The 17107-nt window shown below is 38.8% G+C and overlaps 3 protein-coding genes across 3 annotated transcripts; all 3 read left to right on the top strand.

Moving 5' to 3' along the window:
- Positions 70–2338, top strand: LOC18789814 (vesicle transport v-SNARE 12). The gene is made up of 5 exons (XM_007226052.2): positions 70–402; positions 728–786; positions 895–1083; positions 1398–1568; positions 2008–2338. Exons 1-5 carry the CDS (start codon positions 306–308, stop codon positions 2161–2163), a joined length of 672 nt encoding a protein of 223 aa, XP_007226114.1. The 5' UTR covers positions 70–305; the 3' UTR covers positions 2164–2338.
- Positions 9155–11149, top strand: LOC18788833. Its single transcript, XM_007223310.2, has 5 exons — positions 9155–9696; positions 10156–10255; positions 10378–10498; positions 10638–10733; positions 10831–11149. The coding sequence occupies exons 1-5, from the start codon at positions 9285–9287 to the stop codon at positions 10963–10965; spliced, it is 864 nt and encodes a 287-aa protein (XP_007223372.1). The 5' UTR covers positions 9155–9284; the 3' UTR covers positions 10966–11149.
- On the top strand, positions 12355–16768 carry LOC18792184 (serine/threonine-protein kinase STY8). The gene is made up of 11 exons (XM_007222268.2): positions 12355–12864; positions 12986–13060; positions 13140–13256; positions 13685–13779; positions 14156–14276; positions 14404–14483; positions 15210–15269; positions 15498–15619; positions 15722–15807; positions 15915–16030; positions 16225–16768. The coding sequence occupies exons 1-11, from the start codon at positions 12562–12564 to the stop codon at positions 16352–16354; spliced, it is 1305 nt and encodes a 434-aa protein (XP_007222330.1). The 5' UTR covers positions 12355–12561; the 3' UTR covers positions 16355–16768.

The raw sequence follows: 17107 nt of genomic DNA, 5'->3' as shown, positions 1-17107 counted from the left end.
AGGAAAATACAAAAATATATGACATGGTAACTTTAAAATCTACCGGGACGTTTTTTCGACGACTGTTCATTTTCCTTTTTTTAATTGAGCCTCCGAAATACCGAAATTACGGACGAGCTCTCAAAGTCGAATCTCGAATTCCGTCAACTGTGAGCTACAAGAAGACCAACAAAATCTGAAAAATTGAGGTTGGAGAACCAACAAAACAACCCAAAATCCCCTCTCAGACTCTTCAGATCGTTGTCTTCTCGATTCGCAAATTCTCAATTGAACCAGTGGGGATAGTGTGCCACGTATCAATCGAGATGAGTGAGGTGTTCGAAGGCTACGAGCGTCAGTACTGCGAGCTCTCCGCAAATCTCTCACGAAAATCTAACTCCGCCGCCCTTCTTCCTGACCATGGTATTATTCTATTGTTTCATTTTCTGCTAATTTAATAACTATCCGTACTGCCATGTCTCCGATTGTGGGTTTTTTGCGATATTATGCCCCAATGTTCTTAATTTATGAGATTTCATCAATTAGTAACAGTGATCAACTTGGAAGTTTATGGCTGATTAGGGAATTCTTTTGGGGGGCTTTATGGGTTTTCTTTTTTTGTTTGTTGTTCAAGTGGTTGTTAGAAAGTCAGGATCTTTAATGCATCCATGTATTTGTACGATTTGGTTTGGTTGTGATCTTTTTCATGAAATGGGTTGTTGTTGTTGTGGGTCAATGTGACTTGCAGAGCAGAAGAAGCAGAGGTTTTCTGAGATTAAAGTTGGCTTGGACGATGCTGATGCTTTGGTAATATGCAGAACAAAAGTTTTCACTTCGTTTTCCTTCGTTGGAGAGCTTCTGTTCTCTTGTACTTTCCTTGTTTATACGAATAAGTGGTGTGATTTGTTTTTTCAGATTCGGAAAATGGACCTTGAAGCCAGAAGCTTGCAGCCGAGTGTAAAGGCGGTGCTTCTTGCTAAGCTAAGGGAATATAAATCCGATCTCAATAACTTGAAAAGGGAAATCAAAAGAATTACATCACCTGATGCTAATCAGGCTGCTCGTGAAGAGCTGTTGGAGTCCGGGATGGCTGATGCCCATGCGGTAAGTGTGGACTCTGTATGGATCATTAAACTTCAATTCTAGCTTAACTTAACATTTGTGCCAAAGTATGAAATTTGATTTGAGGAATTGTATGCATTTATGACGTGCTGTAATGCAAATATCTGAATTCCCAACTATCCGGGGTGCTCTTTTATTTCCCCCATAATTTTCCTCTTGATTCATGACAAGGGCAACCACTAGGCCATTGTCATTTGTCCTCAATGGACTATTTACAAGTTAGATGTAATGTTTGTCTTTAGTTTTCTTTTCCTTTGGGAGAATAGAATAACTTTTCTTGGTGGACAACAAAACAGGTTTCTTCTGATCAAAGAGAGAGAATGACAATGTCTGTTGAGAGATTAAATCAATCAAGTGATAGAATCACGGAGAGTAGGAGAACCATACTAGAGACTGAAGAGCTTGGTGTCTCCATTCTCCAAGATTTGCATCAACAACGGGAAACTCTCCTGCATTCCCATCAAAAAGTAAGTTTAACTTTTTAGTCATGTCTCTGCTTAACTTAAGGTTCATGGGGTAGCCTCCCCTCCCCCTAAACTTTTCTTCGTTAAAAAAAAAAAAAAAAAGAGAAGGTCCATGGTCGCATAGACTTCTTTTCGCGACCCTGAAGTTGAATTCAGTGAGTTTCCCTTACATGCCATTCACATATTCCAATGCTGGAGTCATTCCTACACTTTCTTGTTGAGGAACGAAAAACCTTACAAATAAAGTGGGGCTCATAACTCCAGTGGCAGTGCACCAAAAACCCAAGATATAAAGTTGGGGTCTCGACCTAATATCATGCCAGGCCATAGGCCTCCTTCGAAAGAAAAAGGAAAAAGTTCCGACATATGATCTGAACAAGGCATCTGCATTAGTGAATTTGTTAATCTAAGCGTTTTGTGTTTTTCCTTTTGTCATTTGCAGCTTCATGGGGTAGATGACGCCATTGACAAGAGTAAAAGAGTTTTAACTGCCATGTCACGGAGGATGACCAAGCATAAATGGATCATCGGCTCAGTCATCGGAGCTCTTATTGTTGCAATCCTGTTTATTCTATATTTTAAGTTTTCTCATCATTAATGGATATCTGATACGAATACCATCTATGGTATAAGAGATTCTCTCAAGTGATTGTTGTATCTATACATATGCTCTGTTGCCCAGAGAGTCATGAATCATATTTCCCCTATTTTATCTATACTTGTCGATACTTGTCCTCGTTTTGTAAATTTTAGTGGAATGTTCAAGTCTTAAACACTCAATGGCAGCGGGAGGGAGGCCTCAACTCAATTAATCTTGTGCGCGCCGATATCTTTTAACAATTTGAAGAAAAATCATTATTCTGCTAACTTGCTAATTCATTCAATTTTCAAAACATGCACTCTTTAAACCCTTTTTTAAAGGACTGTAAAATGACTTTTTTGCGATGTCAATGACAGCGACTTCATTTTAAAATACCGTATAGTTTATGAATAAACGACAGTATGAATTGATAACAGTAAGAGAATATTGAAGAAAGAAGAAGAAGGAAGAAGAAGAAGTCTGAGAATAGAAGGCTTTTGCATTGATTATCTGTGAAAATTGATTACAATGAAATAGTGCTTATATAGTAAACTAACAGACTCTCTTAACAAACTAATAGATTCTCTTAACACTCTAACAGACTCCCTTAACAAATAAACAGAACACGTATTATTCAATATAATATATGAATATATGGTTATTATTCCCCCTCAAACCCAGCTGAGCTGCTAAGTTGTAGATTCCTGCAATGTCTCAGAAAAATAGGACCATGTAGTCCCTTTGTGAAGATGTCTGCTACCTGTTCTTCAGTGGGAATATACTGCACAAACAAGTCTTTCTTTTGGACTCTTTCTCTTACAAAATGAAAGTCAATATCTAAATGTTTGATCCGAGAATGATACACAGGATTTGAACTTAAAGCAAGGGTTGAAAGATTGTCACAATGTATTGTAGGAGGCTGTGGTAAGAATAACTTCAAATCAAGTAAAACATGTCGAACCCATGCTAGATCAGCAGCTGTATTGGCTAATGCCCTGTACTCAGCCTCAATTGAACTTCTAGAAACAGAATTTTGCTTCTTAGATTGCCAGGAAACTGGATTGTTGCCAAGATAAACCACAAAACCAGTGGTTGATCTGCGAGTATTCACATCTGAGGCCCAATCTGCATCACTATAAGCATGAAGATCCCAAGATCCACTTGTAAAATTCAGACCATGATCCAAAGTACCATGAATATACCTTAAGATGTGCTTAACCAACTGAAAATGTAAATCGGAAGGTTGAGGCATATACTGACAGACAGTATTAACAGCATAACAAAGATCAGGTCGAGTGAATGTCAAATATTGCAATGCCCCAACAATACTCCTGTAGATGGTTGGATCAGATAAGGAGTCACCCTCCGAAGCCAAAAGCTGACAATGTGGCTTACATGGAGTAGTACAAGATCGACATGTATCCATACCAGCCTTTGCAAGTAAATCTCTAGCATATTTTGTTTGACAGACAAAGATATCTCCATTATCATGGTAAGAAATCTGCAATCCTAAGAAGTAGGTTAATCGCCCCATATCTTTCATTTCAAACACAGCACTTAATTCATCAATAACCTCTTGAACTAAACTATCTTTAGAACCGGTCAAGATAATATCATCAACATAGAGGAGAAGAATAACACTATCTGAACCAACATGCTTAACAAAAAGACTTGGATCAGAATGAGAAACAGTAAAACCAATGGCTGGAAGATGACCTGTGAATTTTGCATTCCAAGCTCTGGGTGCTTGTTTTAGCCCATAAAGAGATTTTCTCAATCGACAAACATGGTTGGCGCATAAACACTTCTTCTTCAAAGTCACCATGAAGAAAAGCATTTTTCACATCAAGTTGTCTAAGAGACCACCTGTTCATAGCAGCAATACTCAAAACCAATTGGACTGTTGTATGCCTTACAACAGGGCTAAACGTCTCACTAAAATCTAGACCAAGAGCTTGACTGAAACCTTGCGCAACCAAGCGAGCCTTATGTCTTGCTACAGACCCATCTGAGTTCTTCTTGACTCTATAAACCCATCGGCTACCAACAATGTTTTTATCCACAGGCATAGAAACTAAATCCCATGTACCTTGGGTGTGCAAAGCTTCAATTTCTTCTCTCATAGCCTGTATCCAAACAGATGACTGAGAAGCAGCCTTATAAGTGGCTGGTTCAGCAGCGTCATGAAGAGAAGGAATAGTAGTAAGATAGCATTGATATTCCTCAAATGGCTTAGGCTTGACAATACCACTCTTAGACCTTGTCTACATAGGATGCATAGGAGGAGGCATAAACGGTGAAGAAGATTCTTGAGAAGGCAAAAGAACTTGTAATTGTTGAGCATTAAGAACTTGTAAATTCTCTGTAGAGTCTGCACTCGAACCAACCAAAACAGGATCACCACCAAAAGAGGCAGAAACACGGGAAGGGATATCAGAGGATTGTGAGGAAGCAAGATTAGGAACTGGACTAGAAGCCAAGGAAGGCACATTATGCGAAATAGAAACTACAATAGGTGGAGCCTTGAAAGAAGATGAAGGACAAAAAGAAATATTGCTAGATGGAATTGAAGGCTTGGAGTGCCCAAAAGGAAAGACACTCTCATCATGAATCACATGCCTAGAGAGAAGGAATCGGTGAGTAGTAGTGTTATAGCATATAACACCTTTATAACCCTGTGAATATCCCATGAAAACACACTGTACAGTCCTAGATTGAAGTTTATATTCATTAAATGGTCTAATATATGGATAAACAGCTGTGCCAAAGACTCTTAGATGCTGAAGAGGTGGAGGCTTGTCAAATAATTTTTGAAAAGGAGACTGATTTCCAAGAGCAATACTAGGCATAAAATTGATCAAGTAAGCAGCATATGCCACAACATGATACCAAAACTGACCAGGAAGATTGGAAGAAACTAACAGAGTTAAGGCAGCTTCTATAACATGGCGATTCTTTCTCTCAGCAAGACCATTTTGCTGTGGAGTAGAAGGACAAGACAACTGGTGAATGATGCCTTTTGAGTCAAGAAAAGAGGAAAATTGTGAACTATTAAACTCACCACCCCCATCGCTTTGAAAATTTTGAAGATGAGCACCAAATTGAGTACTAATAAAAGCATAGAACTTAAGAAAGATCTCAAAAACTTCAGATTTATTGAGCAGTGGATAAAGCCATAGGAAACCAGTACATTCATCAACAAATGAGACATAATAGCGATATCCATCTATGGATTTATTTCTGGAGGGAACCCATACATCACTATGGATCCTCTGAAAAGCTATTTTAGACCTAATATGCTCACTAGGAAAAGGCAACCTATGCATTTTGCTATGCAAACAAGCAGAACATAGGGCAGAAACAGAATCAGTAGAAACAGACACAGCAGAGGCCTGAAGCATTAGTTTCACAACTTCATTTGTTGGATGACCTAACCTTTTATGCCAAAGAGTGGATTTAATTTGTTGGCCAACATAGGCAACTGGAGCAGAAGAAAAACAGGAAGCATGATTCAAGACAGAAGAAGTAGCTAGAGGAATGTGATAGAGACCTTGATTACTCTTGCCCTGAAGAACAATTTGCTTGGTGAGCTTGTCCTGTATGCAAAAACCAGAGGCATCAAAGGTGATAAGACAATTGTTATCTTTACACAATTGATGAACCGATAAAAGATTGGCTTTAAGTTTGGGAACATGAAACACAAATGGCAGAGATAAAGATTTGGTATTGGCACAAGAAATAGAAGTAGTGCCAAGATTAAGAATTTCCAAACCTTCCCCATTACCAACAGTGACATTCTCAGGCACATCACAAGAAGTGATATTATGCAGTTGAGAGGCATTTCCAACCATATGATGAGAAGCTCCTGTGTCAGCAATCCAGACCTGCTCTGGAGAATAAGAAGACTGAGCCGTCATAGCAGTTAAGGAGGATGGCGGTGCTTGCCCTTGAAAAGCATAGTTAGAACGGTGATAACAATCCAAAGTAGCATGCCCTCGTTTGCCACATATTTGGCACTCAACAACAGGTGAAGAAGCATCCAAAGAGGGAGCATGTCAAAAATAACAGTTCGCCGCCGTATGACCTCGTTTGCTGCATATTTGACATTCTGGCACAACTTTGTACGAACCAGAACCACCAAAATTGGAAGAGGGAGCACCACGAAAACCAGTGAGCGAAACTGAGATTGTTGATTCCGACCGCCAGTAAACCTTCCTCGACCAGAAGAAAAACCACGAGAGGGAGGAAGCAGAGAATGAGAAGGAGTAGGCAATAAGCCCTGACCAGAAGCAACAGAAGAAGGCTGAGCACTAGAAGACGAATTCGCAGCATATAGACCGGAGTGATGAACAATACGAGTTTCAGCAGTTTGCTCTGCAGCTAGGAGTTGAGCACGAAAATCCTTAAGAGTGATTGGAGAATCACGAGCAATCAAAACAGTCTTGATTATGGCATACTCAGGTGGTAAACTATTCAATGCAACAATAACAAAATCATCATCGGAAATGAGCACAGCAGCCCTACGCAATTGGTCACGAATATGTTTAAGACGAAGCAAGAAACATTCAATGGAGTCTCCACCTTTTTGAGCAGTCTGCAGTTTTGTTTTTAGATGATTAATTCTTGCTCGAGAAACAGAGGCATAGCGATCACAAAAATGAAGCCAGGCCTCTCTAGCTGTTTAACTCCCGATGACATACTCAAGGGCTTCATCTGACAGAGAAGCAATAAGAAGGCTCAAGAGTGCCTTGTCTGTGCGAATCCAGTCTTTATAGGCAGCAGTGAGCTCAGAAGTAGCACCTTCTTCATCGACAATGGCAAATTTGGGAAGAGAAACAGATGAACCATCGAAGTGGCCGAACAAATCGTAGCCCTGGAGTACCGACTCCAGTTGATAACTCCACTTCAAGAAGTTATCATCGTTAAGCCGAATGGTAAGCATGCCCAAAAGACAGTCAATTTTGAGAAAAGAAGCCATGAAAGCAAAAATTAGGGTTTCACAGAAGAAAATTTGGTTTGGAGAAAATTGCAGAGAAATTAAGAGATCAGGATTTGAGATTGACAGAAGAAATAAGCAGAGAAATGAGAAAGAAGAGAATGCGGAAGTGAATAGACCTCAGAATAGAACCTAAGCTCGTGAAACCATGATAACAGTAAGAGAATATTGAAGAAAGAAGAAGAAGGAAGAAGAAGGAAGAAGAAGAAGTCTGAGAATAGAAGGCTTTTGTATTGATTATCTGTGAAAACTGATTACAATGAAATAGTGCTTATATAGTAAACTAACAGACTCTCTTAACAAACTAATAGATTCTCTTAACACTCTAACAGACTCCCTTAACAAATAAACAGAACACGTGCTATTCAATATAATATATGAATATATGGTTATTATGAATGACTGTTTAAATGAAAGTTGTTCGCAGCAATGGATTGATAACTAGTGAACGTTGTAATTAATATGTTACATTAAGCAAATTAGTTAATGAGCATAGCATGCATGACTTGTATATTAATAAACGAAGCATGCATCACCAACTGCAATGCATCCATCCATCCTCAAGATCGACCCATCCATCGTGACTCGATTCCCATACCATAATTTTCTTAATATTCCAAGAATATCCGGACGAGGAGAAAGATGGAGAATAGTAATAATATTAAGGGTTTGGTAAGTTTGATGATTTTCTCGTCGGCAAAAGTAGTCTTGATATTCCCAGTCTCTGTAGGAGCCTCATGGAGATGCCTTGGAGCCACTGAATACAAATTCGTCTTCGGGGAAGCCTTTATGCAGCAGCACTCAGGGGATGATATAGAGTTTTATTGTCATTCAGCGTCGTCGAACCCTTGGACACTTAGCCACCCATCCATGGACTTCAGAAGAAAACGCATGTCGCTTTTCAAGTTGGTTGAGTTTGGTATCTGCGGGGGTTGGTTGGAAGATGCTCCATCGTACAATTGTTCTGCATCCACCCAAGACGGCAGGTGGAGTACTATTGACTTCCCGGTGCTTCGTCTAGAGTATGATTGTGTCAAGACCAAGCACTTTTGCGAGTGGCACGTGCATGACGATCATGCACTTCTCTACTCACCCACCCAAAACTGCTGGACTCGTTTCAATTACATATAGTTAATGAGATCGATTTAGAATTCATGTTTATTTAGCAATTAATCTCAGATGTAGTCACATACTTAAACAAATAATTGTGACCTACATGCGCGCGCGCTTGTGATGGACTAAAAATAAATGTGAATTTAGAGAATAGACACACTCTGATAGCATAGTGCTACAAGTTGATTCAAATTTATAAGTTATATACTAGATTTAGGATTGATCGTCATTTTACCAGATGCATAAACAATTGTTATGTGGAGGAATTCAAAGCACTTTAAAACAAGCATTTCATGTATTTTTGTTATAAGTGTATTGGTACTTTCACCAAAGATCCAAATGGTTTATGAGAAGTACTTGAAAATGTTCATTGAAGAGTACTAAAGTCTAAACAAATTATTTCATAACTCAAAAGAGTTTTGGGTTTTCTCCCAAATGTTGCTAGAGTTGTTTTTTTATTATCTAAAAGCACTTATACCCAATCCACAAGCATAGCTAAGCTAAACATGCATTTTTACTCATCATATTATACTTGCTTACATTAAAATTGTATTTATTATAAATACGTTGACATTTTTATTAAAAATTTAAGTGCATTTAAAATGTTTGAGAGTGATTCTTCATGAAACATGTAAATTGCACTTGAATGCAACATGCATTTTTGGAGTGTCAATTGAGATTACATTCTGTAACAACTAAGTTGTTTAAATGAATAGAAATCCATTGCTCTTGTAGTTTATACTATCATTTATATTTAAAAATTAGTAACAAAAATAATAGAAAGGCATAACAAATGATGGGTCGGAGTTAAAAGACCCGTCCGTTTCACAGGCCCAATTCTCCCGGCCCCACCACCACAGACAGAGCTCCATGACTGGGGAAAAAAAATATCCGCAGATTCATTCAGTGATTCCAACCACCACCCAGCCACCCAAGCAACACACAGATTGGAGAGACCCAAACGTAATTGCAATTTGCACCCTATTTATTTTCAAATTTTATCAATTTTACCCCCAAGGTCAAGCCCGCCATGGATTCTCTCTCATCGGTAAAGGTCTTGCCCTCCGCAGTCACCAACCCTCTCCGTCCACGGCGCCGCCGGCTCCCTCTCTCTTCTTCTTCACTCGGCAGCTTACACAATCGGAATCTCTACATCTCCTCCTCCGTCTTTGGAGTGCCGTGCACTCCCGAGACTTCTTCGTCTTATTCTAGAAGGAGACTCGTGAGAGAAGTTTCTTGCCGGTCGAGCGGTGGCGGTGGCGGTGCCCCAGAGGACGACGACGCCGACGCCGATGATGATGGAAGTGAGCAGGTGGAGAGAGCGCTTCATCTGGATGGTAATATTCCCTCCACTTCCGATGAGTTCGTGAAGCGCGTGTCGTCTCGTGCTTACGACATGCGGCGCCACCTCCAGCAGACCTTCGATTCCAGCAGCTACGATGGTACGGAATTTTCAATTTCCTTTGAAAGCTTTGGTTGAGTTTGAGATTTTGAGCTATCCTCCTTGCACAGTTGCACTCTCCCTGCTCTCTGTTTTTGGCGAGTGATCAATAAATTAGTTGACATAGTTATTTATTATTTATTTGTTTGTTCCTGGTTTTTGCCCTTATTCATGTCCTCCGAAATTCACGATTCAATTTTGCCGGATGAATGTTATATGATATCTCTCTATTAAAAATGTTATAGAAACTCAACTGGATTCAAACATGACCTATGCTCTGTTTTTTTGTGTTCTACCAATTATCATTTCCAAAATTTATACATGCAAATGAAGAGTTGCAAAAACAGAGTTATGGATACAAGTTTTGATTGAGTTTGAGACTTGTGGTTATTCAGTTGAGTTGAGTGTTGGTCTCTGATCTATTTGATCACGGTTTTGCCCTTTCTCTATTCTTGTTCAGTGTTGGAGGCCAACCCTTGGAGAGAAACTTCGAAGCCTGTGTATGTACTAACACAAAGGGAAAACCTGTTGTGCACCATGAAAACCCGAAGAAATCGCAGGTCTCCCTCCTCTGCTCTTCTCTGTTTGTGCGCCTTTTCTCTTCATTGGTCATAGTTGTTGTTATTTGCGGACTGAATTAGTCCCTAGGTTTGGTGACATATTGGTGGGTTATATGTGACAGTGAAGTTGAAACGGAGCTTGGGAAATTGTTTTCCAAGGGATCAAAGTGGAACCAAACGAAACAGCCAAGAAACGGTACAAAGTTCCAGATGCTTGTGGAGGATATTAGGGATGGAGTGCTTGTAAGCATTTTTGTTTCTTTTTCTATTGACTTCAATGCATGAATTGTTGGTTGCATATAAAGTTTCATTTCCTAGGACTTCTGAGCTCGGGCTTCACCTAAGGTTGCATATGATTCACACATTCCAATGGCATTTGCAGGTTTTTGAGGATGAGAATGAAGCTGTAAGGTATTGTGACTTGTTGCAAGGCGGGGGCCAAGGTTGTGAAGGTGTTGCAGAAATAGAGGCCTCATCAGTAAGAAACAGAGAGCCATCTTTAAATTTGTAAATTGGTGGATGATGGTTTTGCTTTGCATAAGTGTAACAATGTTTTGGTCGTCTTTAAAATGTAGGTATTCGATCTGTGCCAGAAAATGAGAGCTCTTGCAGTTCTTTTCCGTCGCGGGAGAAGCCCACCTCTGCCTCAAAGCCTGGAGCTCAACCTCAGGGCTCGAAAGCGCTCCCTTGAAGACCAACAAGACCCATAAAGATTACTTGATATGAAAGTTCCTGCTTGGAATTGTATATTTATAACAAACCACTCTCCTATACAACTCTAATACATGCCCCGGATCTGTAAACTGTAATTTATATATTGATTCTAATTTCTAGGGTTCTTCAGTTTTCATCTTTTCAACTCAATTGAGTCCAAATTGAGGTGGATTTGTATAAGAAAGTTCCAGATCCAAACAATCTCCCCAGCTCCCACCCATATTTCATATTTGGCGGCCGTATTAATTCACTTACCCAAATACAATCAATCAACATGAAACAAAAATTTAAAAGAGAAGCAGATGTGTGTAGCCTCCTTTGTTATACTACCCTGGCTTAACTTGGAAAGCTTCCAGGGCATCTCTAACGCGCTATGCTGCGACTGTAGCACATAGTTTCCCAACCTCTACATTGAAGTCTACAACTGGGCTAGCTGCTCCTCCTCGTGCCGCCTATTCAGCTCCTAGGGCCACCTACGGACCTACCTCACCATTCTTTGGTCCAATGGTTGATGTCCTGGTGCAACTATTCCAAGAGAAAGGTGCAATTCGGTCTAAATGGCATTCTTTTTTCTTTGAGTTTAGCATCATCCATTCCCTTGCGCCTGTTGAAAAAGTCTTGGCCCTTTCCTGGAATTGAATTAAGGGGATTCACTATTATACTCAATACGGGGCAAAATTATAAAAATATCATATATGAAATGGACTTTAGAAACACACTCAAAGCTCATTTACAACATAACAAAAAAGCTTTTAACTTCTTATAAATTACAAAACTGCCATCAATTTCTTAAAACAAGCCAAACTCTAAAATCTCATAAAAATACCCAAAACACTCAATAGGGCATCAAAGTAATTTAATAATCAATATTAAATTCAATAAGGCCAGCTATTATTTTTTGAGTTTATTTATAAAAATTCAATTGTATAGGATTTGTTTATAATATTAGTGTTAAAAATGAATATATCACTAAATATCTCCTGAATTAATCAGGTTGGTTAAGTACTCATATCTATATTCGTACTTTGGGTGTAGGATCTTTGTGTAATTCCCTGATTCTGGCTCAGTTAGTTCACGCCACGTCTTAGGCTAATTAGTTGAGACAGTAAACTCCTTCTCTTACGTGAAAAAATTAAAAAGGTGAAAAAAAGTCCAAATAGGAAAATGGCAATAACACATGATTCTCATGGGGCACAGTACACGCGAAGCCAAAAGATAAAACAAGTGAGAAAAGAAAGAGATTCCGTTGAAAAAGTAAGAGCAGCCATTTTTTAATATTTTCCCACAAACTTGGCCCCTTTTACTAAATAAGTAAAGAAAATGTTCACATTTACGTACTAGTTAAAGGTAAATCTTATTGTATTGTTACGCTCGCACAATGCGATATATAAATGTGATAAGCCTAGCTATCTGTAAATAAACATAACCAACAAAACCAACCGACTGCGGAAGTCGTCCCACCTTCCCTTTAGCACCAGAACAAGAAGCCAAAAAACAAATAGTTAAAAATAAAATAAAATAAGAGCATTTGGCTGGCCACACTCAACTTGAATCCATTCACATTCCGATTTCGATCCGCCCCGACTTCACTCATGAGCTCCGGCGCGTCCGATTCCTCTGGAGGCCCCTGCGCTTCGACGTCGCCCGCCGACAAGGACAAGCAGAAGGAGAAGGCCCGCGTCAGCCGTACCTCTCTCATACTCTGGCACGCCCACCACAACGACGTCGCCGCCGTCCGCAAGCTCCTCGAGGAGGATCGCTCTCTCGTCCACGCCCGCGACTACGACAACCGCACTCCGCTCCACGTGGCTTCCCTCCACGGCTGGATCGATGTCGCCAATTGCCTTATTGAGTATGGCGCCGATGTCAACGCCCAAGATCGCTGGAAAAACACCGTATTGATCTTCAACCTTCTATTATTCTTAATTAATTAATTAATTGCAATGCTTAATTATGTGTAATTGTAATTTTTTTAAAAGTATTATCAGGTTTTAATTTTGTTAATGTTGATGGCAGCCTCTAGCTGATGCAGAAGGAGCTAAGAAGCATACAATGATTGAGCTTCTAAAATCGTATGGTGGCTTGTCTTATGTAAGTCTGTTGTTCATACAGTGAAGTTTTTCGGTTTTATTTGGTTTTGTGTGCTCTAATTCTCTGTTTGAGTGTGCAGGGCCAAAATGGAAGCCATTTCGAACCGAAACCGGTGCCACCCCCTCTGCCCAACAAGTGTGATTGGGAAATTGAACCGGCTGAGCTCGACTTCTCCAGCTCAGTTACCATCGGGAAGGTCTGAATTTCTTTTCAATTGACGAGTTTTATACGTTGTTCAAAGATATCGTACGGTTTAAATATTTGATTCGCTTTGTAACGCAGTGCTATATAAATCTTCATACTTGGTTTCTCACATGTGTGGTTTTTATTTTAAGATGTTCTATTGTTATGATAAATTCACTATATCTTTAGTTATTCTCTGTTTCACATGCTAAATATAGTAGGTTCCTTTGAGCTCCCTAAAAGTCAGACCCCATTTCCTCCGATGTAGTTTCTTGCTCTTTTGTGCCACTGATTTCTTGGATTTTTCCTTTCTTTTCCAAGTTGAAGTTGTTGCAGTCAGCTCATAGTTTTATTACCGTACTAGCTCCTGTGTTTCCATAATCTATCTGCATTCTGCCATATGCCAAGATACAATCTCAACTTGATCAGTGGTGCTTGTAGGGCTCTTTTGGTGAGATTTTAAAAGCACATTGGCGTGGAACACCAGTAGCTGTCAAACGCATTCTTCCATCCCTTTCGGGTGATAGATTGGTGATGTAAGTTCAACTTCATTTTTATGTAAAAAAAAGTAGTTACCACTTAGTTGCTGTGGAAGTTTTCTTTTGAGTTAATACTCCTTCGTTATGTTACTTTTAATTTATTTTATGAACTGTGTTGGATTGACAGATGAACAATCAAACTCATAATTTAGTTTTTAGGGCTCTTTAAACAATTTATGCATCATTCTTTCATAGAAATGACAACTTTATCAATCAAAAGATACTTTTTGTATATCAAATTTTTTGGGAGGTGACCTCCTCCATGAAACATGCAATGTTGAAATTACAATCAGCATATCTTTCTTTACCTCCACTTTTCCATCATATTAAAAAGTTCTGAATTTCTGACTTGTTCTTTGCTTTCCTGATACAGTCAGGACTTCCGTCATGAAGTTAATTTGCTAGTGAAGCTTCGTCACCCTAATATAGTCCAATTTCTTGGAGCTGTTACTGAGAAGAAGCCCCTTATGCTAATAACGGAATATTTAAGAGGGGTATACTTGTGCATCTTCAATTTGTGTTCCGAGTTTTTTATTCTCTCTGTCAAAGTTCTTTGTGGTGCTCTTTAAACTGTCTTGCTAAGACACTGCTTCTTAAATAATGTATTGTCTGCTATTGTAGGGTGATCTTCATCAATACCTCAAGGAAAAGGGTGCACTTAGTCCTTCAACAGCTATCAACTTTGCCTTAGACATTGCCCGGTACTTTAATGGAACTTCAATCAACTTATTGCCTTAGTTTGAAGAAATCTTTTGCAGATACTATGAAATAGTTTTTTCATGGGAGATAGATGGCTGATATTGTCATCCGGTTGGAGTTCTAGTTGCACAGGAAATTTAGTTCTTCAGTATAGTAATCATTACATCTTTTGCTGTTTGGAAAGTGCAGAGATGGAGTCATACTAGCACATGCATCAAACTTATTTGCTTCTCCCAAATTTTCCCTTTAACACGTCTGTGCTTCTCGGAAATGAAAAATGTTGTAGTTATGGACTTTGGGAGATTTCAAATATTTTAAATACACTGTTCATAATTGTTGGTTGTGACCATAAAGACTGAATATGCGATCTTTTGGTGATAAATTGTGTCTTCATGAGATAATTAAATCAAGAACACGCTTGCATAAGTCTTCGTGTTTCATTCTAAAACAGAGAGCTCTTATAGCTTGCTTCAGAATAAATAAATAACAACCATTCCTAGTTAAGGTAATTATCTTAATTTTTGCAGGAAGTTCTTGTTAGAAGTATGGGCTGGTTTTTGCCTCTAGTTTTCTCATAATATGCTGTTTTTGTTAATATGGGAAAAACAAGAATGAGAGAAGTGAAAATGTGTTTTTAATTTATGATTGGCCAAAACTTTTAACTAATATGAAATTTAGTCCTTTTGATAATTTTGCTAATCTGAGTTCCTAAATCTCAATGTGGCCAGAGGCATGGCTTATCTTCACAACGAGCCAAATGTCATAATTCACCGAGACCTGAAACCAAGGTGAGTTGATATGTGTAGAATTTGGTATGCATATGTTGTTTTTAATTAATAACTGTTCAAACAGAATGGCTAAGAGGAATTATCTTCATAGGATGAAAGAAATTCTGGATTTGTGCAAATTTACAATTTCCTTTTCTATTTCTCCAGTCTTGTTTCCATCCCTGTAAACACGTGGCTTGCTTGCAGTATTTTATATTGTTACTTCTAAATTTTGTTTCTTTATCGCAGGAATGTTCTCTTAGTCAATTCCAGTGCAGACCATTTAAAAGTTGGAGATTTCGGACTAAGCAAGCTCATCAAGGTTCAGAATTCTCATGATGTGTACAAGATGACTGGCGAAACTGGAAGTTGTGAGTGTCTTTGGAAATTTACGATTGAATTAAAGTTGCTGTTGAATAAAATAAATCATGAAAGTAAAAAATATGTGTGTTTTGCATTGGAACCAATGAAAGACCGCTATATGGCTCCTGAAGTTTTTAAGCACCGGAGATATGATAAGAAGGTTGATGTGTTCTCTTTTGCAATGATATTATATGAGGTAATGTTGCTTTGTGCAAGATATGAAATTCAGATTCACCCTTAAAACAGAAAGATGTAAAATGATTTATTCGAGTCCTGATCTATGACCACTCTCAACTGGTGCAGATGCTTGAAGGGGACCCACCGCTATCAAACTACGAGCCTTATGAAGCAGCCAAATATGTGGCAGAAGGACACAGGCCATTGTTTCATGGAAAAGGGCACACCCCTGAACTGAAAGAGTAAGTTAATACTGTAATTTCAAATCAACCAAAACGTTCCCTTCTTTCGTGCTATTCCACATACAATTACCTTTCATCATTCAGAAAGAGTGGCATTTGCGTTGCTAATTTAAATTGAATACCCTCATGCTTTAATACAAGTACTGAAACTTGAATTGCGAGTTGTTTATTTCTTTCCATTGAATGTTTTACAGGTTAATAGAGCAGTGTTGGGCTGCTGACATGAACCAAAGACCATCTTTCTTGGAAATTCTCAAAAGGCTTGAGAAGATAAAGGAAAAAACTTTACAGGCAGATCATCACTGGAACATATTTAACACATAAACTTGAAAGTGATGGCGCTGTCAGGTACATAAGTGATCCTCTGCCAGTCACTTGTAGTCCCAAAATGTGCAGATGGGATTGTGAATAGGCTTAAAGTGAGAAAGCTTGCGATTGTGACTATTGTTCTACAATATTCTGTTTCAGATTCTTATTGTGAACGGAGGAGGTATTTTCCTCAGTTTCTACATAACAGTATGCCTTTGTCTGAACAAACTTATCCAGAAAATCTCATCGGATTAACATATATATAGAGATTTCATGTTTTGGCTGGATAATCTCCTTTTCGTATCTTTCAATTGTAATTTGTTGTAGCCACTTTAAGTGATGTTGAGAACAGATATATGTTAGACAAGATTATATCTTATCTTGTCTTGCTTTAATAATTGAATAAAAGTTCTCCGCCTTGGAATGATACGATTTCAGTTTTTCCAACTAATAGACCAGAAGCTCGTCACTTATTTTGGGGGTTTTCAGAGTCATTATCGAGTGAACTCACCAAGACAAATTGATTTCGAGCATTATTATGGGTAGAAAGCCCAAGGTAACACAAAATACATGCCCAAAGCTAGAGCAAGATAAACAAATAATGAGTAACTAAACTAGCAAACTGTAATCCTGATGGCCAAATTTCTTTGAAGCCATCCCCCTTGGACTGAAACCTAAAGGTTGCCCGTGTTATAAGTTTGGATACTTGGAAGATAAGAGAACAAGAGAAATCGGTATGTATTCCGTAACCCGAAGATAATTTTCGAG

This window comes from Prunus persica, chromosome G1, assembly GCF_000346465.2.
Source record: "Prunus persica cultivar Lovell chromosome G1, Prunus_persica_NCBIv2, whole genome shotgun sequence".
Taxonomy (NCBI): Eukaryota; Viridiplantae; Streptophyta; class Magnoliopsida; order Rosales; family Rosaceae; genus Prunus; species Prunus persica.
The sequence above is the reverse complement of the archived record's forward strand: the minus strand, read 5'-3'. Positions and strand labels throughout refer to the sequence as shown.

Excerpts from the sequence above, each read along its gene's own strand:
- LOC18788833 (XM_007223310.2), top strand. The coding sequence starts at position 9,285 with ATGGATTCTCTCTCATCGGTAAAGGTCTTGCCCTCCGCAGTCACCAAC. Across the intron at positions 10,499-10,637 it reads ATATTAGGGATGGAGTGCTT|GTTTTTGAGGATGAGAATGA; the intron begins GTAAGCATTTTT and ends TGGCATTTGCAG. Across the intron at positions 10,734-10,830 it reads CAGAAATAGAGGCCTCATCA|GTATTCGATCTGTGCCAGAA; the intron begins GTAAGAAACAGA and ends TTTAAAATGTAG.
- LOC18789814 (XM_007226052.2), top strand. The coding sequence starts at position 306 with ATGAGTGAGGTGTTCGAAGGCTACGAGCGTCAGTACTGCGAGCTCTCC. Across the intron at positions 787-894 it reads TGGACGATGCTGATGCTTTG|ATTCGGAAAATGGACCTTGA; the intron begins GTAATATGCAGA and ends TTGTTTTTTCAG. Across the intron at positions 1,569-2,007 it reads TCCTGCATTCCCATCAAAAA|CTTCATGGGGTAGATGACGC; the intron begins GTAAGTTTAACT and ends TGTCATTTGCAG.
- LOC18792184 (XM_007222268.2), top strand. The coding sequence starts at position 12,562 with ATGAGCTCCGGCGCGTCCGATTCCTCTGGAGGCCCCTGCGCTTCGACG. Across the intron at positions 12,865-12,985 it reads AAGATCGCTGGAAAAACACC|CCTCTAGCTGATGCAGAAGG; the intron begins GTATTGATCTTC and ends TGTTGATGGCAG. Across the intron at positions 14,277-14,403 it reads TAACGGAATATTTAAGAGGG|GGTGATCTTCATCAATACCT; the intron begins GTATACTTGTGC and ends CTGCTATTGTAG.